Source organism: Juglans microcarpa x Juglans regia, chromosome 5D (genome assembly GCF_004785595.1).
Source record: "Juglans microcarpa x Juglans regia isolate MS1-56 chromosome 5D, Jm3101_v1.0, whole genome shotgun sequence".
NCBI classification, from domain to species: Eukaryota; Viridiplantae; Streptophyta; class Magnoliopsida; order Fagales; family Juglandaceae; genus Juglans; species Juglans microcarpa x Juglans regia.
The window spans coordinates 8,751,335-8,772,390 of record NC_054602.1 but is presented as its reverse complement, the minus strand read 5'-3'; the positions used below and the strand labels follow the sequence as shown (position 1 = coordinate 8,772,390).

General features: G+C 34.5%; 2 protein-coding genes and 1 pseudogene across 2 annotated transcripts; all 3 read left to right on the top strand.

Moving 5' to 3' along the window:
* The first annotated feature begins 2,921 nt into the window (after positions 1 to 2,921).
* On the top strand, positions 2,922 to 4,477 carry LOC121264230 (probable F-box protein At4g22030). Its single transcript, XM_041167317.1, has one exon. It carries the CDS (start codon positions 3,173 to 3,175, stop codon positions 4,475 to 4,477), a length of 1,305 nt encoding a protein of 434 aa, XP_041023251.1. The 5' UTR covers positions 2,922 to 3,172.
* A 4,917-nt stretch (positions 4,478 to 9,394) lies between these two features.
* LOC121264229 lies at positions 9,395 to 10,764 on the top strand (annotated as a pseudogene).
* An 8,116-nt stretch (positions 10,765 to 18,880) lies between these two features.
* Positions 18,881 to 20,346, top strand: LOC121264223 (probable F-box protein At4g22030). The gene has a single exon (XM_041167308.1). The coding sequence runs from the start codon at positions 19,042 to 19,044 to the stop codon at positions 20,344 to 20,346; it is 1,305 nt and encodes a 434-aa protein (XP_041023242.1). The 5' UTR covers positions 18,881 to 19,041.
* Positions 20,347 to 21,056: the final 710 nt, after the last annotated feature.

Sequence of the window (21,056 nt, the reverse complement as noted above, 5' to 3'; positions counted from 1 at the left end):
TAAATTTTTTCATTTAATTATTATTATCTAATTATTATTCTAAAACTAAAATCAATACAACTTTTATAAACTTCAAAATCAAATAATATTAAAAAAATCATATTTAAAGAATTTTATTTTATTTTATAATATTTTTATTCAACTTTTTTTTTTTCATTTCCTAAGGCTCAATAAAGTATCTTCATTTAAATTATTTCAATCTATAATCGTTGGAAAAAAGATATAGTTCATTTGCGGCGATTTATTAAGTTTTTACAGCAATAAATATCGCCGTAATTGATTTTTCTCAACAATTTAATTGTAAATGAAAACGACATTTTCAGCGACTTTTAATATATTTGTGATAGACTAAAATTGCTAGAAATAGTATTTTTTTGTGACAATTTTTGCGTATCGCTGAAGTTGGTAAGAAATGACACTTTAATTTCGTAAAAAATGCAGCGAATTAAAAATTGCCGAAATTGATCAAATGCAACGATTTTTGGGAGTATTTGTGACGATTTTGAGTGCTGAAAAATATCTGATTTCTTGTAGTGAGATATCCTATATTGATTGAGTTTTACTACTCATCATCTCCACACATCATATTTATTTTTATTTTTTTATTCTTCTTAAACTAATTAATTTATTCTACTCATCATTTATACACTACATATTTAATAAGAGAAAAAAAAAATATGTATAGTGTGAAGAGGATGAGTAGAATTTTTCATATTGATTAGTTGAATACTGAATATTCAAGAGATCATGTGGTCCGGACTGGACAGCTCACAATATGTTGGGTTAGGTACTGTTTGTTTTATTTTTAATACATGTGGTTGGAAATTAATGGCCCCGGATATTCGATTGAAAATAACTAAAAATATACATGATTTTACTCTTTCTTTCAACATATATGCATGTGACCTAGGGAAGATAAACCAATGAGATCAAGAAATTAACAGTTTATGAAGAAACGAGCAAATTAATGTTGGAAATATTATATATTGTCTTTAAATTACACTAATACACTACCAACAATTGGCCGGCTCATTCTTTAAAAAATTTATTGGGTAATATATATGCATCAATAATTAGGAAAGCTAGATATGAAAAATAATAAAAGATATAAGTAATTGGCTCCTTCCGACTCTTCTAAAATGAACAATGGTGATGGTGATCACCAATTTAATCCTATATTATAAGAGAGAGATTCAATCTTCTTATAATTTCAATTCGAATTATAAGGTTTACAGTGTGAGAGATAATTATATAAAGTGAACCCTACAATATTTATAGTTGTCCGAATGAATTTTTCAAATAATACTAAATGCTTAATAAATAATATTGTGGGTCCTAATTTATATATATATATATATTTATATGCAAGGAGATGGGGGGTTTTGAACCCAAATTTTTCATTTAAAAAATCGGGTCATATGCCATCAGGTCACCAAGCACTTGAAAAACTCTAAGTGATATAAATTAACAATGGAGCATCATATTTGATTATAAAAAATAATAATAAAAAGGAAGTGCAATAAAGTTTTTTAATCAATGCATGGTGTCTATAATAAAAACATGCAGGTTAATTTAGGCCCATGTCAAGCAGTAGAAGCATTAAAGCAAAAACTGTATTAGTGCCAAAGCATGTAAGAAATAAAAACGACAGCTCCCAACGAGGCAAAAATCTAAAGGGATTTTATAATGTTTAGAATATTGCATGCAGTCATATGTCCATATATATAATTATAATTGTATGATTTCTTAAAAGGAAAGTTTTATTCTCAAGTTGGTATGTACAACACACCTAGTAGACTAGTGCTTAGATTGTATAACTTAATTTAAAAGATAAATTTTAAAATCCGTATCATGCAAATCAAACATTACTATTTAAGTAATGTAGTATTTTATGTATACATCAACTTGAGAATATAATAAATTTCCTCAAAACACTCTATAGTTATGAATTTTGTTCCGTTCTTAGCAAAACAACTGAGATTTTTCATTCTAGTGTAGTACCCGGTGCATTATACATTATCATTCCATTTCGTTCTAAATTTTAGTCTATTTCAACCTGTTCCTACCAATTCCATACTACATTCTGTTTTGATTGTTTTAATGAAAATTAAATTTCCTATGTTTGGATGTCATTTTTGTAAATTTTAAATCTAGATGACATTTATGTAATTTTAAAATCTAAAAGGGATTTATATAATTTAATTTTTTTTTATAACTTTAAATATGTCCCCTTATTCTCTCTCTTTTTTAAAATCTTACTACTTTTAATAATTTCTCGTCTCTTCATTATTTTCTTTATGTCTCAATTCAAATTTGAGATTTTTTAATATTATCTTTTACACCAATATCTCTTTAATATTATCTTTTACACCAATATCTCTACTTTTTTAATATTTTCAATGTATATTCAGAAATCTTCAATTATACACACACATACACACAAATATATATATATATATATATATATATATATGTACATGCAGCTAATTCCAAAAAGGTACACTCGAATCTATCGGTTATTTTTCTTAATATTATTTTTATTTTGAGATTAGAAAATATTAAATTATTTATTTTCGTTTATGTGAAAATTTAAAAAAATTGTATTAATGATTAAATGAGATGATATATTTTTCTTAATATTTTTATTTGAATTTTAGGACTTAGAGTGTGAAAGAGATAAATTTCTCATCGTCGGAGTAAATTTTCGAACAATTCTAAATGCTTAATAAAAGATCTAAATCAATAAGTGAGTATCACTATCGAAACAATATTAAGAAGGACGTGTAATAAAGTTTTTGAATTTCGGCCATCATGTGAAGAAGCAGAAGCCTAGTACGTAGTAACGACGGAAATCATGCTATTTGTATTAGGCTACTAGATTTTACCACGTCGCATGAGAGACCCAACATCACGCGCGAGGAACGAAATGTTGAACATGAAATTTATGAGAAGGAAATGGCCGGGTCAGCCAATATGCCGAGTCAACCAGTCAATAATATTGATTCCCCTACAACCTGACCCCTTCTTCTCAGCTCTACTTCCTTGGTATAAATAAGACTCGACCCGCCTCCCCACCCTTCATAATTGCATTCTCAACCTTTCCTCCTGCTCCTCCAACTCCAAGGCACAGCTAGCTACGTAAACAAAACCTGCGATACAACCTCTGTCAATTATGGCTTCCTTACAAGCTTCAGCTCTCGGCCTATTACCTACTTCTTCTTCTTCATGCTGTTGTTCCAGGAAAATTAATGCTGTTATTCATGTCCCAAAGCTTCCAAAAGCCCCTTTCTCCATTCCCAAAATCTCAACGACCAGAAAGCTGATTGACAAATTCAACAATATAAGGGTCGACGGGTTCACAAACACGATCTCAGCTCCACAAAACATCAATTTTACTACCACACCATTCGTCGATGATATTAAAGCACAAAACTCAACTACTTTTGTCACCATCCAGCTCTATTCCCTCTTAGAGGTCGTGGCTGACAGAGTCGAGATGCACGCCAACATTGGAAAGCAGCGTGATAACTGGAATACCCTTTTTCTAAACTCCATCAACATGATTACTCTGACCGCCGCAACCATGGTTGGTGTTGCTGCGATTGGTGGCGCTGGAATGCCCCTTCTGGCTCTCAAGTTGTCATCCACTCTCTTGTATTCTGCAGCCGCAGGGATGCTGCTTGTGATGAACAAAATTCAACCTTCACAACTTGCAGAAGAACAACGCAATGCTACCAGATTATTCAAACAACTCCAGAGCCAAATAAAAACTATTCTTGCTCTTGGAGCAACAACTGAAGAAGATGTGAAGGACGTGATGGAAAGGGTTTTGGCCCTTGACCGAGCCTACCCCCTTCCCTTGCTAGGAGCAATGCTTGACAAATTCCCTACAAAGTTTGAGCCGGCTACTTGGTGGCCTTCATACCAATTACTCCAAAAGAAAACTAAATCACAAGAAAGAAAACAACGAGGTAACAATGGGTGGAGTGAGGAACTTGAAGTGGAAATGCGGGACATCGTTGAAGTGGTGAAGAGAAAGGACAGTAAGGACTACGAAAGGCTGGGCAGCCAGGTGTTGAAGATTAACAAGATCTTATCCATCTCGGGTCCATTACTCACAGGGATTGCAGCTGTTGGCTCTGCATGTGTTGGTAATGGGTCATGGGCATCAATCGTAGCCATGGTTGCAGGGGCATTAGCTACCACTGCTAATGCCTTCCAGCACGGTGGGCAAGTTGGAATGATATTCGAGATGTACCGAAACAATGGTGGATTTTTCCGGCTATTGGAGGAAACAATCGAAGCCACACTCGAGGAAGGAGACTTGGAGAAAAGGGAGAATGGGGAGTTGTTCGAAATGAAGGTGGCATTGCAACTGGGGAGAAGCTTGTCACAGCTCAAAGAACTTGCCAGAAAGCCAGCTTCTTATCGTCTAGACGGAACTGCCATAGATGAATTTGCTAGCAAGCTTTTTTAGTTCAAGCTCGATTTCTTGCAAAGATATTCTTTGATTCTTTGATTGTTCATACAACTAATTCTTTTGTACAATCACCAAAGTAGAAACAATGTTAATTTAATCTCAATTCATCTATTTTCTTAGTTTCTTCATATAATTACTCGAATTTCTTATTACGAATTATTAATTGAATATTAGTCAAGTTGCAAGCATGCACAGATCATATATAACTTTACGACCGTGGCTGAGATCGATAGAGAGAGCTCCTGCATGCAGTAATATATATTCCCATTTGAAGAACACGAAATTTTATGTTGATTAGTTGAAGATTGAATATTCAAGAGATGTGGTGGGGAGTACTGGTCCAACTGGACGGCTTAGATTATATGATATGTACTTAGGGTTAAGTGTTTCTTTTTATCTTTAATACATGCTTGGAATTGTCCCAGCTGGGATTGAAGCTAGGTCAGCTCTATTGAAAAGTCAATCATTCGCAGCTCAATTATAGTCACTGTACACCTAACAATTATTTAAGACTTAACAATTAGACAATAATTAATAATAATAATCACTTAATTTGTTAAATCAATAATTATTTTAAAATTTTAATTAAACTGCATAAGTTCACCTGTTAAATTTTAAGAAAACAGAAGTTGTATAGTAATAAAAAAATTTCACGAAAAGAAAATTTATGAACTAACATGGTTTTTATGTGATATATTAGATTTATTTTACAATAAAAATAATTTTACGATTTAACATACCACACTAAATTATATTAATTTATAAATTTACTTTTATAAAATCTCTTTATTTTTAAAGCAATATTTATCTTTTAAGAGATTTCATATTTTTAAACAAGGCTTTTTGACTGTATTAAGACAATAAACTGTCGTTTTTATAATCCAAGTAGTCGTCTCACCGAACTTTTTTCACAACTATTGGATGCATGTCGTTAGGGGAAAGTCTTCAACTATTATGTCCAAATTTGGAATCAATTGATTATTATATCCAAGCGATTACAAAGTTTTTTATATCCAAGCGATTCAAAAGTATTGAAGCGATTAAAAAGTATTATTATATCCAACTATTGCGTTTTAATATCCAAGCGATTAAAAAGTATTGAGGCATGCAAGTTTGTACATCTTATTAACATCTATTTGTTATTGATGTGTACGTTAATTAATAACTTTGCCTTTCCTACTTTGAAAACATTAACTATATATTTATATAGCATTTTACGGGTGGCTATTTCTTTCCTTATTATGAAAATATACACTTCCATCACAATTTGGCCGTAAACTTTACGAGAAATTATATGTACCAATTTCAAACAATTCCGCTTCTAAGCGGTCCGACCGGTATTGTGCTTATAACAACCTCTCTTTCATCTGTTGTCACGTCAGAAATTTCACCAAACCCACAATAGTCTCATTCACACGGTATAACTCTCAAAACAGAAAAGGAATATAGCCCAGGCTGATAGCACTTCTGTCTGCCCCTCTCTACTTTTGTCTCTTTGCACTGCAGCATGATAGCAAGTTCAATTCTACCACCACCAGTCCGACGCCGACCATCTGTTTCCTACCTTGGTGTTGCCCACCATCTCAGAAGTTGTACAGCCACAACTTCTTCCCATGCACGACAATCCCGCAAGCTTCCTCCTCCACAGCGCCACCGCTACCTACAGCCCACGGGAAACCAGCAACCCCACAGTCCCTCAGTACCTTGTTGCATGATTAAACTACCATAGTTGAACCATTGCACCTCCTAACACCACCACCGATAGCACCTATCACCACCATAATGCACAAATATCTTCTGTTTTTCATACCAAAAAAAAAAAAAAAAAAGGTAGTGAGCACCCTATGAAAACCACACCAAAGGATCCCTGCACACCATAGATTTCACTGCCATGAAGCCAAAACAATGCTCAACTCAACTCCAACGCACATTATACTTCTCTTTGCTCTAACTCAGTCGTCGTCGTCAACTCCATCGCTGTTCACTCTCTCGGGCCCCATCGCTGTCGACCCCAGCTACGCCTCCATTGATCTCCACGTAGACCCACTGCTACGCCCAACTCCTCGGTGAGCAGCTGCCCGAATCTCTCTCTCTCTCTCTCTCTCTCACACACACACACACAAACACACACACATACATGTTCTTCTTAAATGGTAATGGGAATCTGATGTTGTGCATCCACATGATAGTTGTGGTGGGAATCATACGTGTCACTTAACTATTGGTAGATTGTTAATTGGGAGTGGTTGGATGGACCAGTGTTAAGGTTTTCTCAATTTTAAATTGTCAAGCCGTATAGTTATTTTGTAAAAAAATCAACTACATCTTAAAAAGTGTAAAAAAATCTATTATTTTTTAGTGGAATTTACTTTTTCATCAAGATTATCTATTTGTGACAATTATGGAAAACTGATAGTATGAAGTTGCAAAAAGTAATTTCTTCATGTGATCCAAGTTTATATGATTAATTAACCAAGACTTTCAATTTAAAATAGCTATTATATATATTGAACTTTTAATTTTATGAGCAACAGAGTTTTTGCCCTTTTTATGAGCAATTGGGTTCAAAATTTATATTTTGGAATGTATGTCTTTCAGTTTTTTTCCCAGTTTGTATATTTCGGTTTGCAGTTTTTTATTTGGAGTTCAAGCTGCTTTAGAGTTTGTATATGTCTTTCAGTTTTATTTTTTGGCTTGTATATTTTTGTTAGTATTTTTTTGAACAAGTGGGTTCAAAATTTATATTTTTGGAATGGTGAGTATATTTTGTTTTTTGTATATATTGTTGGATTTGTATATTTTGTTATTAATAGATTAGTAGATGTTCTTCTGTTTTTTACTGTAAGAATAGTCAGTATTTTCGTATTATATATTTGGTTCCGTTTGCATGGTATTGGGTTTTATATTTTTTTGGTTCATTTTTTTAGGCTTTTATAAGTTGTTTTTTTTTTTCAATTAAAAGTCAAGGTTTTATTAAAAATAGAGACATGATTCTCATTCGGTTTGTATGATATTGGGTTTTATATTTTTTTTTGGGTTTTAGTTTTTTATGTTTTCATTAGGACTCAAGCATTTTATTAAAAATAGAGACATGCTTCTTATTAAGTAAAAACTATGAAAGGAATTGTATGATTGGTGAATGTTCGTAAAAAAAATGTTCGTAAAAGAAATTTGTATGTAGTCCAGGAAGAACTTTGGTCTATGTTTCTAGGTATAGAAAAAAAAACCAGGTAAGTTTTGATTGATTATAAGAACTCAAGGTTTTGTTTCAAAAAAAAAAAAAAAAAAAAAGAACTCAAGGTTTTTATTAAACCAGGTGACAAAAAGAAAACAAAAACCTATACGATCGCTGAACTTAACAAAACATCACTAAACAAACTGATTAATTTTTTTTTTTAAAAAGTAAAAAGATATTATAAAATTGGTGCCTTTTTTTGTTGTAAATTGGTGCACTTCACAAAAAAATAAATAAAGATATGATCTTGAATAATAAAAACTGTCTTTTTTAAAAATAAAAATAAAAAATCAGTGGACTTTACAAAAAATAAAGATTTGTTAAATGTTAAGAAAAACTATTCATTTAGACCATTAGGTACTTCTGTAACAATGGTTAAAAAACATACAATAAAATTTCGTACACAACCCTTTCTTGGCAAGTTACAATGGTAAGTTAGCATATGGTGCAAGTACTTGTCACTATTTCTTATTTTACTTGAGTTACAATGGTAAGTTAGAGTGACGTTAACTGTTAAAAAAATATTATTTTTTTATTTGAGTCTTATATTTTATTCACTTTTTTCAAAACGATTACACGACGGTTAATTTATATAATTCACGATTATAAATATCTTTTCTCTTTACTTAATTGCTCAAGTAAATTATTTCGTATAAAAAATTAAAGGTCTTATGATTTTAAAACTTTATTTCATTATTTACAAAAACAAAAAAAAAATGGACATATTGATATTGTAATAGCAAAGCAAAAAATGCTTAGGCTGTTTCTTGTCCAAACAAAAGAGCAGACAGATGAGAAAGATTTTCATAAAGAAATGGGCGAACGGTATAATGCTGGTTTTAATTTTTTTTTTTTTTTTTTTTTATATTTACTAGAAGTGATTTTAATGGCAAGAATTCGATTGAAAAAATTCTTTAACATTTTGTTCTGTTTGAAGCATTTAAAAACTTACTTTATAATTTTGTTCAAATGGATTATAAAAACATTTATTCAAATCAACCTTTGGTTTTTATAATCAAGTTTAATAAATATAAATAAATCAGAATCCATAATTTTATTTAAAATTCTTTCATTTTTCTCCTTTTCTTTAGGTATAAGAAAATTGTTCTAACCTTAATTCTTTCTCTGTTTTGTTACAACAATAAATTTTGAATTTTTGTAGATGATGTTGTACGTATTTCAAATTCAAAATTTTTTTTCCCGGTGTAAAAGGACCTGTAAACAAATCTTAAATAATTTATTCAATAATCAATTTTTTTTATACAAAACCATATAATTTTTGTTAATAGAGATTTCATCCAAACGTGCTCGCTACCGTCCTAGTATGTATGTATGTATGTGTGTACATATATATATATATATAATTTGCATGACACGCAATGAAACCAAGGCAAGTGGAAACGAAAATGTTATTTGCGCGCATTAGGTTACTAGTTTTTACTACGTCGCATGAGAGACCCAGCATCACGATCAGGAACGAAATGTTGAACTTGAAATTTATAAGAAAGCGAATAGCCGGGTCAGCCAATATGCCAAGTCAACTGGTCAGCAAGTCAATAATATTAATTTCCGTATAACCTGATCCCTTCTTCTAGCTCTACTTCCTTGGTATAAATAAGACTCAACCCGCCTCCCCACCCTTCATAATGGCATTCTCAACCAAATTCCCTCCAGCTCCTCCAACTCCAAGGCACAGCTAGCTACGTAAACAAACCCTGCGATACAACCTCTGTCAATTATGGCTTCCTTACAAGCTTCAGCTCTCGGCCTATTACCTACTTCTTCGTCTTCTTTTTCATGCTGTTGTTCTAGGAAAATTAATGCTGCTATTCATGTCCCAAAGCTTCCAAAAGCCCCTTTCTCCATTCCCAAAATCCCAACGACCAGAAAGCTGATTGACGAATTCAACAATATAAGGGTCGACGGGTTCACAAACACGATCTCAGTTCCACAAAACATCAATTTTACTACCACACCATTCGTCGATGATATTAAAGCACAAAACTCAACTGCTTTTGCCACCACCCAGCTCTATTCCCTCTTAGAGGTTGTGGCTGACAAAGTCGAGATGCACGCCAACATTGGAAAGCAACGTGACAATTGGAATACCCTTCTTCTAAACTCTATCAACATGATGACTCTCACCGCCGCAACCATGGTTGGTGTTGCTACGAATGGTGGCGCCGGAATGCCCCTTGTGGCTCTCAAGTTGTCGTCCACTCTCTTGTATTTTGCAGTCACAGGGATGCTGCTTGTGATGAACAAAATTTAGCCTTCACAACTTGCAGAAGAACAACGCAATGCTACCAAATTGTTCAAGCAACTCCGGAGCCAAATAGAAACTATGCTCGCTCTTGGAGCAACAACGGAAGAAGATGTGAAGGATGTGATGGAAAGGGTTTTGGCCATTGACCGAGCCTACCCCCTTCCCTTGCTAGGAGCAATGCTTGACAAATTCCCTGCAAATTTTGAGCCTGCTACTTGGTGGCCTTCATACCAATTACTCCAAAAGAAAACTAAATCACATGAAAGAAAACAACGAGAGAACAATGGGTGGAGTGAGGAACTTGAAGTGGAAATGAAGGACATCGTTGAAGTGGTGAAGAGAAAGGATAGTAAGGACTACGAAAGGCTGGGCAACCTGGTGTTGAAGATTAACAAGATCTTATCCATCTCGGGTCCATTACTCACAGGGATTGCAGCTGTTGGCTCTACATATGTTGGTAATGGGTCATGGGCTGCAATCGTAGCTGTGGCTGCAGGGGCGTTAGCTACCACTGCTATTGCCTTCCAGCACGGTGGGCAAGTTGGAATGGTGTTCAAGATGTACCGAAATAACGGTGGATTTTTCCAGCTATTGCAAGAAACAATCGAAGCCACACTCGAGGAAGGAGACCTGGAGAAAAGAGAGAACGGGGAGTTGTTTGAAATGAAAGTGGCTTCGCAACTGGGGAGAAGCTTGTCACAGCTTAGAGAACTTGCTAGAAAGTCAGCTTCTTATCGTCTAGATGGAATTGACACAGATGAATTTGCTAGCAAGCTTTTTTAGTTCAAGCTAGACTTTATGCATAGATATTTTTTGATTCTTTGATTGTATTGTTCATATAACTAATTCGATCTACTAGTGCTTGAAATTAAGGACTACTAGTGCTTGAAATTAAGTCAAGTTGATTCTGTATATATATATATATATATATATATATATATATGTTGGTAAGTTTTTAATAGATAGTATTTATTAATAACGTTTCTTCAAGAGATGATCATCATTACCAACCTTTTTTTTTTTTTTAAGAGGTCATTAGTACCGTTGATTTCCTTCAATTTTTTCTTTATATTTTTTAGGAAGACTTGTGGCATCATTTACTTTGACATTCAAGTGGGTAACCGAAAAAGAATTGCAAACGCTTTAAGATTAACTTTGGCTGCCTTTATTTCCTATTGTTGTTCGGTTGTAAAAAAAAAAAATCCACTTATACGATTCATTATATATTGTCTTTTTATTCAATTGTCCAAGCCGAGCCTTTTAAGACAAACTACGTTTAGTTTACGAATTGTATGATTTTTCAAAAAGGTTGGCGTTCGTATAGGGTCTCTTTTCGTTCTAGTGTGGTGTTGTTTTCTTTCATATATGGGAGTACAGTAGACATTTTTTAGAATATTTCCGGACAACAGATAGGTGTTTTTTGAGTAGAGCTTTGGGCTTAATCTCTTATGTAGAGTAGATTTGAACTATCCAATGATCAGTTGGGCTGTTATATCTTAGAAGAGTCAAGTCAAGAAGTATTTTACTATACCGGTTAAATTAAAACTTTGTATACTGCAAACGGTTTGAATCTTCTTAAAAAAACAAGATTTTCATGCTTCGGTCAAAACTTGTAACACCCAGGCCAAACCATTTTTTTAAGTCATTACACCACCCAAGAATGGCCCAAACATTTCAAAAATTTACACAAAATTCTAGCCCATGAACTAGATAAGATTACATGCACGTCTGCACACCATGCACGTTCCTTTCCCACTACATTCACGGTAACAGTTTTGTATAAATAGATATATATATATATATATTCACGTATAAGCATATTGTTCATTAGTTTTACAAACTAGGGTTGCCGCACCTTCCTCATAGGTTTCAGGAAACAAACCTCCAACCAAGAGGCAGCAAGACATCGCTACCAACCAGCTGCAAAACAAGTGAGCCTCAAGGCAACGCCGCCCAAAGCCACCGCGATACCCTTCTTGCACACCACCCCCACGTGTCGAGATCACCCCTGCACAACAGTAGTCCCTAGCCCCACTGCCCAGCCACGTGAATCCGACAACCACCTTGACTCAACCTATAAACCGCAGCCACTCACGCACAATGGCAACAAGCCACAGATTGCACCGCTGCCCTCCACGTCCAGGAAAGAACCAACAAGCCACCTCAATGTGCACTCAAGCCTCCGCCCTACACCACTGTCGCCCAACCACCAAAAACTACCAACGGTAGCGCTCTACCCTGCTACACCGAAACAGAGCAACCCCATTTTGCCTGGCTCTCAACCCCGTTAGGTGCCACCAGCCACAACAAGGTGAGATACAGCAGCGCCAATCAGACTGGCCATAGAAACTACCGACTGTGCCACCTTAACTCCTTCATTTTCCTCTCAGTAAGCCCACGTCGAACCTTCCCCCACTATCTATCTGTCCCTATTTCCCTCACGTCTGCTCTCTCTCTCCCACCTCACAGCTCCACTGTCACTGTAACGCCCCGTCCCCGAGGGTCTGGAGAGTTAACTCATGTCACCTAAAATCAACTCCAATTATGCGTTTAAAATGAACCAGAGTCTCCATAACATATTAAGCTATTTGTTTAACACAAATATCCATGTTCCTACGTAAGGGCACATCAATGGTGTCTCGTCGTTATACATAACTTTTCCACAAAACTAGAAATATTCATTATTCAACATACCAAAGTCACATAAAATATCAATACTACCAAAAAGTCATTCTCCAAAAGTCATTGCACCCTAAGGCACTTAGTCTTTTATGATCCACAAAACTTGCAAATACTCCCTATTCCTGATTCTCAGCTGTAGCATCAAAATTATCTGAAACATATTATGAAGATAGGGGTGAGTTATCAACAACTCAGTAAGCAGAGAACATATACTAGTATGTAAACATGAGCCATTTTCAGAAAGTTCAGTATGCAGAAACAAAGACATTTTATTTTTATATGCAGATCTCATAAAAACATGTTATCAGAAAATCAGATCGACTTTTCAATCTTTTCATACTCAAAATCAACAATTCATATTTAAGAATCCATTTCATATTCAAAAACACTTTGGCATAACATAACTGAACATTTTCATCTTATCATATCATATCATATACCATGTTTAACCCCCGTGGTAGGGTTGTGCTATCCCCGGTGGCCAAACCAGGCAGTATCATGTGGTGAACTTCTCCTTTTTCAATCTCGGAGTCCCGATTGTGCACACAGGAAAGAACACGTAAAAAGACCACTTTGTTTCCAAAGTAGGTGCACTCATATCATATCATGGTAGTACCAACCATATCACGTGAACAGTATCATCATATCAGAACCATATTCAGAAACAGATAAGTATGCCAAAGTTTTATCATATCCATATCATATCAAAACACGTGTGAAACATATTCATATCATTTCTATTTGATCAAAATAGATCCAAATCATTTCATATCACATGCATAAAAATTTCAATGATATCATATTCGCTCTTTTGCATATTTCAGAAACATGTCAAATATTGCTCATGTCTACACATTTCATGTAAAAAAAAAAAACATTTCTTTTCTCTTTCATACGTATCTCATGAGGGAATGCAAAACATATACTAAGGTTGTTTTTCACTTTTTTTTTTCTTTTTAAAACAACATGCACATTTTTACAAACCAACCTCAATTCATTTCTTTTTATGCAAATCTAGCATAGGAACCCCGCTTACCTAGACTTCTTAGCTTTTCGAAAATTTTCTCAACAATGCCGAACAAAATTAATCGTCACGGAGAGGTGGGGGAGCACGACGGTGTGGAGCTGAGGCTGGCTACGGCGGACGAGGGTGGCGCCTGGTCACTAGCGTGGGATGAGGCAGTGTGCGGCGGACCGGGGTGAAGGAATGTCCTCGCCGGCGGTTTCTGTGGGGGCACGGCACGGTGTAGCTTCCGATGGAGTGTGACTGCAGCGGCTTGGATGGTGGCTGAAATGCTCTATTTTTTATATCTAAAACAGGGGAAACCAAAATCTGCAATGGAGGTTACGGCACGTTGGGCAGCAGCTTCGGTGGCTGGGCAGTGGACACGTTGGTGATTTTCAGAGTGGCTGAAGAACATGAAGAGGTAGTAGCGGCACTCAAGTTAGGTCAAGGATGCTCAACACAAATATATATATGCTATAAGAAGTAAGGAAATAAAACCTAGATGAAAAGTGAGGAACGGACCTGCATGGAAATGGAAATGAGAACGTGAGCTTAAACGACGTAAGGCGTGACCCTGTGCCACAGTTTATGGAGCCGTAAACCACATGCATGAGTGTTAGTGGCTGGGTCTCACAGTCACGCAACGGAAGCCACGGCCAACAGGAAGCCCCCGTCACCCCAGATCTATCGACACCCTCCTTTTCCGTCGCGAGTTGCTCTCACTCGGTGAGTATAGTCTCCATCGCATGGTTTTGGTCTGGGATGGATGTAATTCCAGAAATTTGTTTGTAAAGTTCAGTTTTCCAAAGAGTCCATACATATTTATGATCAATTCCAAAAATACCCTTGTAAGTAGGCTGGTTATATTTTAATTTTTAATTTACTCTGTGAAAGCTTTGTTTTAAGAATAAATATTATTACAAAAGAGAATTAGGGATTTAAATAATATTACTTATTATTAGATTATTTAGTATCAGAATTTTTATAAATGAATTTCAGTAGTAAGTGTTTAATTTTATTTGAACGCTTTAGTTATGACAAAATAGATCTATTTTATTAAATAAGTTTTTGATGTTAGGTAATAGATTTTGTTATAATTATGTAAAGTAAATATTATGTTGGAGGTGTCTTTCACGTGGGCTTAGTGTTGATTGAGTAAATATGTTAGCCATACAATTGGTTTTATAGAAAATCATCTAGAGTTTAAAGTATTTGATGGAGAAATTAAGTGAATATCGATGAATTTGAAAAGTGATGATATTTTAAGGGTTACGAGAATTTTATATTGTTAGGAAAAATATATTATTTTAGTATTTCAGACTTAAATATCAAATACGTGTTTAAATAGAGATTTAAGTAAGTTATGTGTCTATTTTATAGATGACGATTGATATTTGTTTGGTATTATTGTCAAAAATTTCAGAAAAGTTAAAGTCCAGGTAAGCGGGATTCCTATACTAAACTTTGCATAAAATAAAATGGACTGAGGTTGGTTTTATGAAAATGTGCATTATATGTTTTGAAAAGAAATTTGAAACAACCTCCGCTATTGGTTCTACATTACTCATGAAATCTATATGAAAGATAAGAGTTTTTTTTTTTTAATGACTGGTGTAGACATGAGTAAATTTTTGGCATATTCTGAACTATGCAAAAATAGTGAATATAAAATTTATGAAAAATTGTGCATATAATGCGAAGATATTTTGAATCTATTTTTTTTAATATGTGAAATGATCTGAATCTGTTTAGTACTCTGTTTTGATATGATGTAGCATCTAAAAAGCTTGGCATGAATTTATGATTCTGTATCTAATTATAATCTAGTTCCGATGTTGTTTCTGTTATGTTTCCGTTAAGGCTCTGCCACAAGTATAACAGTGGTATACGGCCCTGCCCATAGTATAATGGTAGTTTATAATCCTACCACATGAATTAAACATGGTATACGGCCCTACCACAGGTATAATAGTGGCATACGGCCCTGCCACGGATATAATGATAGTTTATAACCCTACTATAGAGGTTAAAACATAGTAAACAACTCTCTCACAGGTATAATGGTGGTTTATAACTCTACCACGGGAGTTGTACATGTCCCGATGTGATACTCTGATATAATATGAAGATGATGTCTCAGTTTGTGATATGTCAAAAGAGTTTTGAATAAGAATGTTTTATAAAATTCCGCTCTGATATTTTGATTACATGTTCTAATTCTACATTTTGAAAGTAAATATTTTGTTTTGCATTCTGAATTCTGTAAATGCTCATGTTTACATACTATTATATATTCTCTGCTTACTGAGTTGTTGATAACTCACCTATTTTCTCCACAAAATTTTTCAAGATAATTTGAAAATTTCAGCTGAGGATCAAGATTATGGAGTATGGGTGAGATGATTAAAGCATAGAAGGTTTCTATGAGTATTGACGATTTTTGTTAAGTAATTTTATTGTGTTCCGATGACTTGGTATTTTAGGATGTTGATTATATTGAGATAGTTGGTTTGTAACAATAATTTATATATGACATTGAGAATTTGGAGTCATAAATATATTGCTGGAATGTGAGTTTAAGTGACAGGAAGTAACTTTTTGACCCCTACGAGACCACGGCGTTACAAAAGTAATTTCATTTGAATATTAATTTCATTATAATTTTTATTGTATTATTATGTAATTTACTAACAATTAGTTTCCGTCATATTATTCTTTTATTTTTCACTAGCCTTTCATTGGTGAGAAATATTTTAATCACAATGATATCTTATAAAAATAATTTCACAAATTAATATAGCTTGATTATGCATACGTACGTTAGATTATAAAATTATTTTTATTATAAAATAGATCCAACGTATCATATAAAATTATAATAATTTATGAGCTTACTTTCTTTGCAGTAACACTTTTCACTTCGTTCTTAATTACAGAAATTTCTTATTACTGTATTCATTGAATAGTAGTCGAGTTGCTAAGCATGCACAAATTACAACTTTACGACCTTGTGTTAACCGGCTTAGACATGCAGAGATCTGCAGTTCTGGAATAATATATTTGAACAACGAGAATCCGTACTGATTAATTTAATACTGAATATTCAAGAGATGTGGTCGGGACTGGACGGCTAACATTAGTTCTTTTTTTTTTCTTTTTTTCTAAAAAAAAAAAAACAGGCTAACGTTAGTTCTTTTTTTTTTTCTTTTTTTCTAAAAAAAAAAAAACAGGCTAACGTTAGTTCTACGATATCATGTTAGGTTAGGTACAGTACTGTTTCTTTTTATCTTGAATATATTGGGAAGGTAAACCAATGCATGAGAAGAAATTAACAGTTAATGAAGAAAATACCTGCAAATTAAAGTTGGAATATTAATTATTGTCTTTAAATTACACTACCAACTTGGATTCTTTCAAAATATAATATTGGGTAATATTAAAAAGTCTACTTGCACCCGGCGTGCAGAAGCCCTACGTACCCATCCCTCGAAAAATTAAAACGGCGCATTTTATATTTAATCCAAATGATAGAACACCAACATTCACGAACAAAGCAAGGTTCGTCTTCTTCTTCTAACCACGGATACTCACAATTTTCTTGGTATAGCTCGAGTATTTTTCTGATAAGCTCTACGCTTGCCTGCATCATTTTGTCATTGTGAAAGTAAACCCAAACCAATGCCTCCTGCAATTCTAAATTGTTGTTGAACAAATTCCCATCCCCATGGAAAAAGGCCTTCAAAACATGTTCAGACAAATCTTGCTTTCATAAGCACTGATTCAACAAAAAATTGGAAATAAAAATTAGAGGGAATTAATAAGAGACTTTTTACCACTGGTAGTTCTCTGCAGAAGGTGAAATATCTGAGCTTAGCAAACAAATCCAAGAGAAAACGGCCTCCACTTATATGACAGTGAACATGAAGAGACATCTTTCCCTTCACTTTCTTCCACTTTGCTATTACTTCATCTCTTTGTAATCTACTGTAACACCTTGAAATTAAAATTTTAAATCCCAATTTCCCATATTTTAAATTCTGAAATATCCAAACTTTTTAACAAGAGACATCAAGCCCCTCTTCTTCATACCGAACTTTAAATCCAAACTTTAAATCCAATATTTAGATTTTGTCTACAAATATACATCAGCTCCACTTCTTCATTTGGATATTCTTTCCAAAACAAATAATGTTCATATCCAAAATAAACTTCAGTAAAACGAATCAATCTGTTCCTCACTGCTCAAAGACGGCACTCTCTCTCAAACGACACTCTCTCTTTCAAACTTTCGGCACTCTCTCTCTCCCAGATGGCACTCCCTCGTTTATTTTTCTTCAGCTGGGTCTCATTTTACTCTGTTTTTGTTTTTTTTTTTTTTTAATATATATAGGCTGACAATGCTAGCCGATTCTCCAAAGTTACTCAACGTCAGGTACCTATAGCAGAACTGGAATATAATATATATGCATCAATAGTTAGGATCGATAGAGATGGAAAATAATAAAAGATATATGTAATAAAGTATATATATATATATATATACATGTACACACACAATATATATAGGTTTTTAGTATTGTATTCACAATTTATGGTCAGAGTGTCTTCAACTAACTAACTGGCTCCTTCTCTTCTAAAATGAACAATGGTTATAGTGAGTGATCAGGTCACCCATTTAATCATGTATTATAAGAGAGAGATTTAGGTCTTGTTTATTTTTGTAGATGAGATAAAATGATATAAGTTGAGATAAAAGTTGAAAGTTGAATAAAATATTGTTAGAATATATTTTTTTAATATTATTTTTATTTTGAAATTTGAAAATATTAAATTATTTATTTTATTTTGTGTTAGTATTTGAAAAAAGTAAAATTAATAATTAGATGAGATGATATATTTTTCTTAATATTTTTATTTGAATTTCAGGACTTAGAGTGTGAAAGAGACAAATTTCTCATCGTTGCTGCAGCTTTCCGAACAATTCTAAATGCTTAATAAAAGATCTAAATCAATAAGTGAGTATCACTATCGAAACAATATTAACGACGGAAATCATGCTATTTGTATTAGGCTACTAGATTTTACCACGTCGCATGAGAGACCCAACATCACGCGCGAGGAACGAAATGTTGAACATGAAATTTATGAGAAGGAAATGGCCGGGTCAGCCAATATGCCGAGTCAACCAGTCAATAATATTGATTCCCCTACAACCTGACCCCTTCTTCTCAGCTCTACTTCCTTGGTATAAATAAGACTCGACCCGCCTCCCCACCCTTCATAATTGCATTCTCAACCTTTCCTCCTGCTCCTCCAACTCCAAGGCACAGCTAGCTACGTAAACAAAACCTGCGATACAACCTCTGTCAATTATGGCTTCCTTACAAGCTTCAGCTCTCGGCCTATTACCTACTTCTTCTTCTTCATGCTGTTGTTCCAGGAAAATTAATGCTGTTATTCATGTCCCAAAGCTTCCAAAAGCCCCTTTCTCCATTCCCAAAATCTCAACGACCAGAAAGCTGATTGACAAATTCAACAATATAAGGGTCGACGGGTTCACAAACACGATCTCAGCTCCACAAAACATCAATTTTACTACCACACCATTCGTCGATGATATTAAAGCACAAAACTCAACTACTTTTGTCACCATCCAGCTCTATTCCCTCTTAGAGATCGTGGCTGACAGAGTCGAGATGCACGCCAACATTGGAAAGCAGCGAGACAACTGGAATACCCTTCTTCTAAACTCCATCAACATGATTACTCTCACCGCCGCAACCATGGCTGGTGTTGCTGCGATTGGTAGCGCCGGAATGCCCATTTTGGCTCTCAAGTTGTCATCCACTCTCTTGTATTCTGCAGCCGCAGGGATGCTGCTTGTGATGAACAAAATTCAACCTTCACAACTTGCAGAAGAACAACGCAATGCTACCAGATTATTCAAACAACTCCAGAGCCAAATAAAAACTATTCTTGCTCTTGGAGCAACAACTGAAGAAGATGTGAAGGACGTGATGGAGAGGGTTTTGGCCCTTGACCGAGCCTACCCCCTTCCCTTGCTAGGAGCAATGCTTGACAAATTCCCTACAAAGTTTGAGCCGGCTACTTGGTGGCCTTCATACCAATTACTCCAAAAGAAAACTAAATCACAAGAAAGAAAACAACGAGGGAACAATGGGTGGAGTGAGGAACTTGAAGTGGAAATGCGGGACATCGTTGAAGTGGTGAAGAGAAAGGACAGTAAGGACTACGAAAGGCTGGGCAGCCAGGTGTTGAAGATTAACAAGATCTTATCCATCTCGGGTCCATTACTCACAGGGATTGCAGCTGTTGGCTCTGCATGTGTTGGTAATGGGTCATGGGCATCAATCGTAGCCATGGTTGCAGGGGCATTAGCTACCACTGCTAATGCCTTCCAGCACGGTGGGCAAGTTGGAATGATATTCGAGATGTACCGAAACAATGGTGGATTTTTCCGGCTATTGGAGGAAACAATCGAAGCCACACTCGAGGAAGGAGACTTGGAGAAAAGGGAGAATGGGGAGTTGTTCGAAATGAAGGTGGCATTGCAACTGGGGAGAAGCTTGTCACAGCTCAAAGAACTTGCCAGAAAGCCAGCTTCTTATCGTCTAGACGGAACTGCCATAGATGAATTTGCTAGCAAGCTTTTTTAGTTCAAGCTCGATTTCTTGCAAAGATATTCTTTGATTCTTTGATTGTTCATACAACTAATTCTTTTGTACAATCACCAAAGTAGAAACAATGTTAATTTAATCTCAAATAATCTATTTTCTTAGTTTCTTCATATAATTACTCGAATTTCTTATTACGAATTATTAATTGAATATTAGTCAAGTTGCAAGCATGCATAGATCATATATAACTTTACGACCGTGGCTGAGATCGATAGAGAGAGCTCCTGCATGCAGTAATATATATTCCCATTTGAAGAACACGAAATTTTATGTTGATTAGTTGAAGATTGAATATTCAAGAGATGTGGTGGGGAGTACTGGTCCAACTGGACGGCTTAGATTATATGATATGTACTTAGGGTTAAGTGTTTCTTTTTATCTTTAATACATGCTTGGAATTGTCCCAGCTGGGATTGAAGCTAGGTCAGCTCTATTGAAAAGTCAATCATTCGCAGCTCAATTATAGTCACTGTACACCTAACAATTATTTAAGACTTAACAATTAGACAATAATTAATAATAATAATCACTTAATTTGTTAAATCAATAATTATTTCAAATTAATAATAATAATTCGACGAAAAAAAAATTTACAAACTAACATGATTTTTATGTGATAGATTAGATTTATTTTATAATAAAAATAATTTAACGATTTAACATACCATACCAAATTATATTAATTCGTA

Excerpts from the sequence above, each read along its gene's own strand:
- LOC121264230 (XM_041167317.1), top strand. The coding sequence starts at position 3,173 with ATGGCTTCCTTACAAGCTTCAGCTCTCGGCCTATTACCTACTTCTTCT.
- LOC121264223 (XM_041167308.1), top strand. The coding sequence starts at position 19,042 with ATGGCTTCCTTACAAGCTTCAGCTCTCGGCCTATTACCTACTTCTTCT.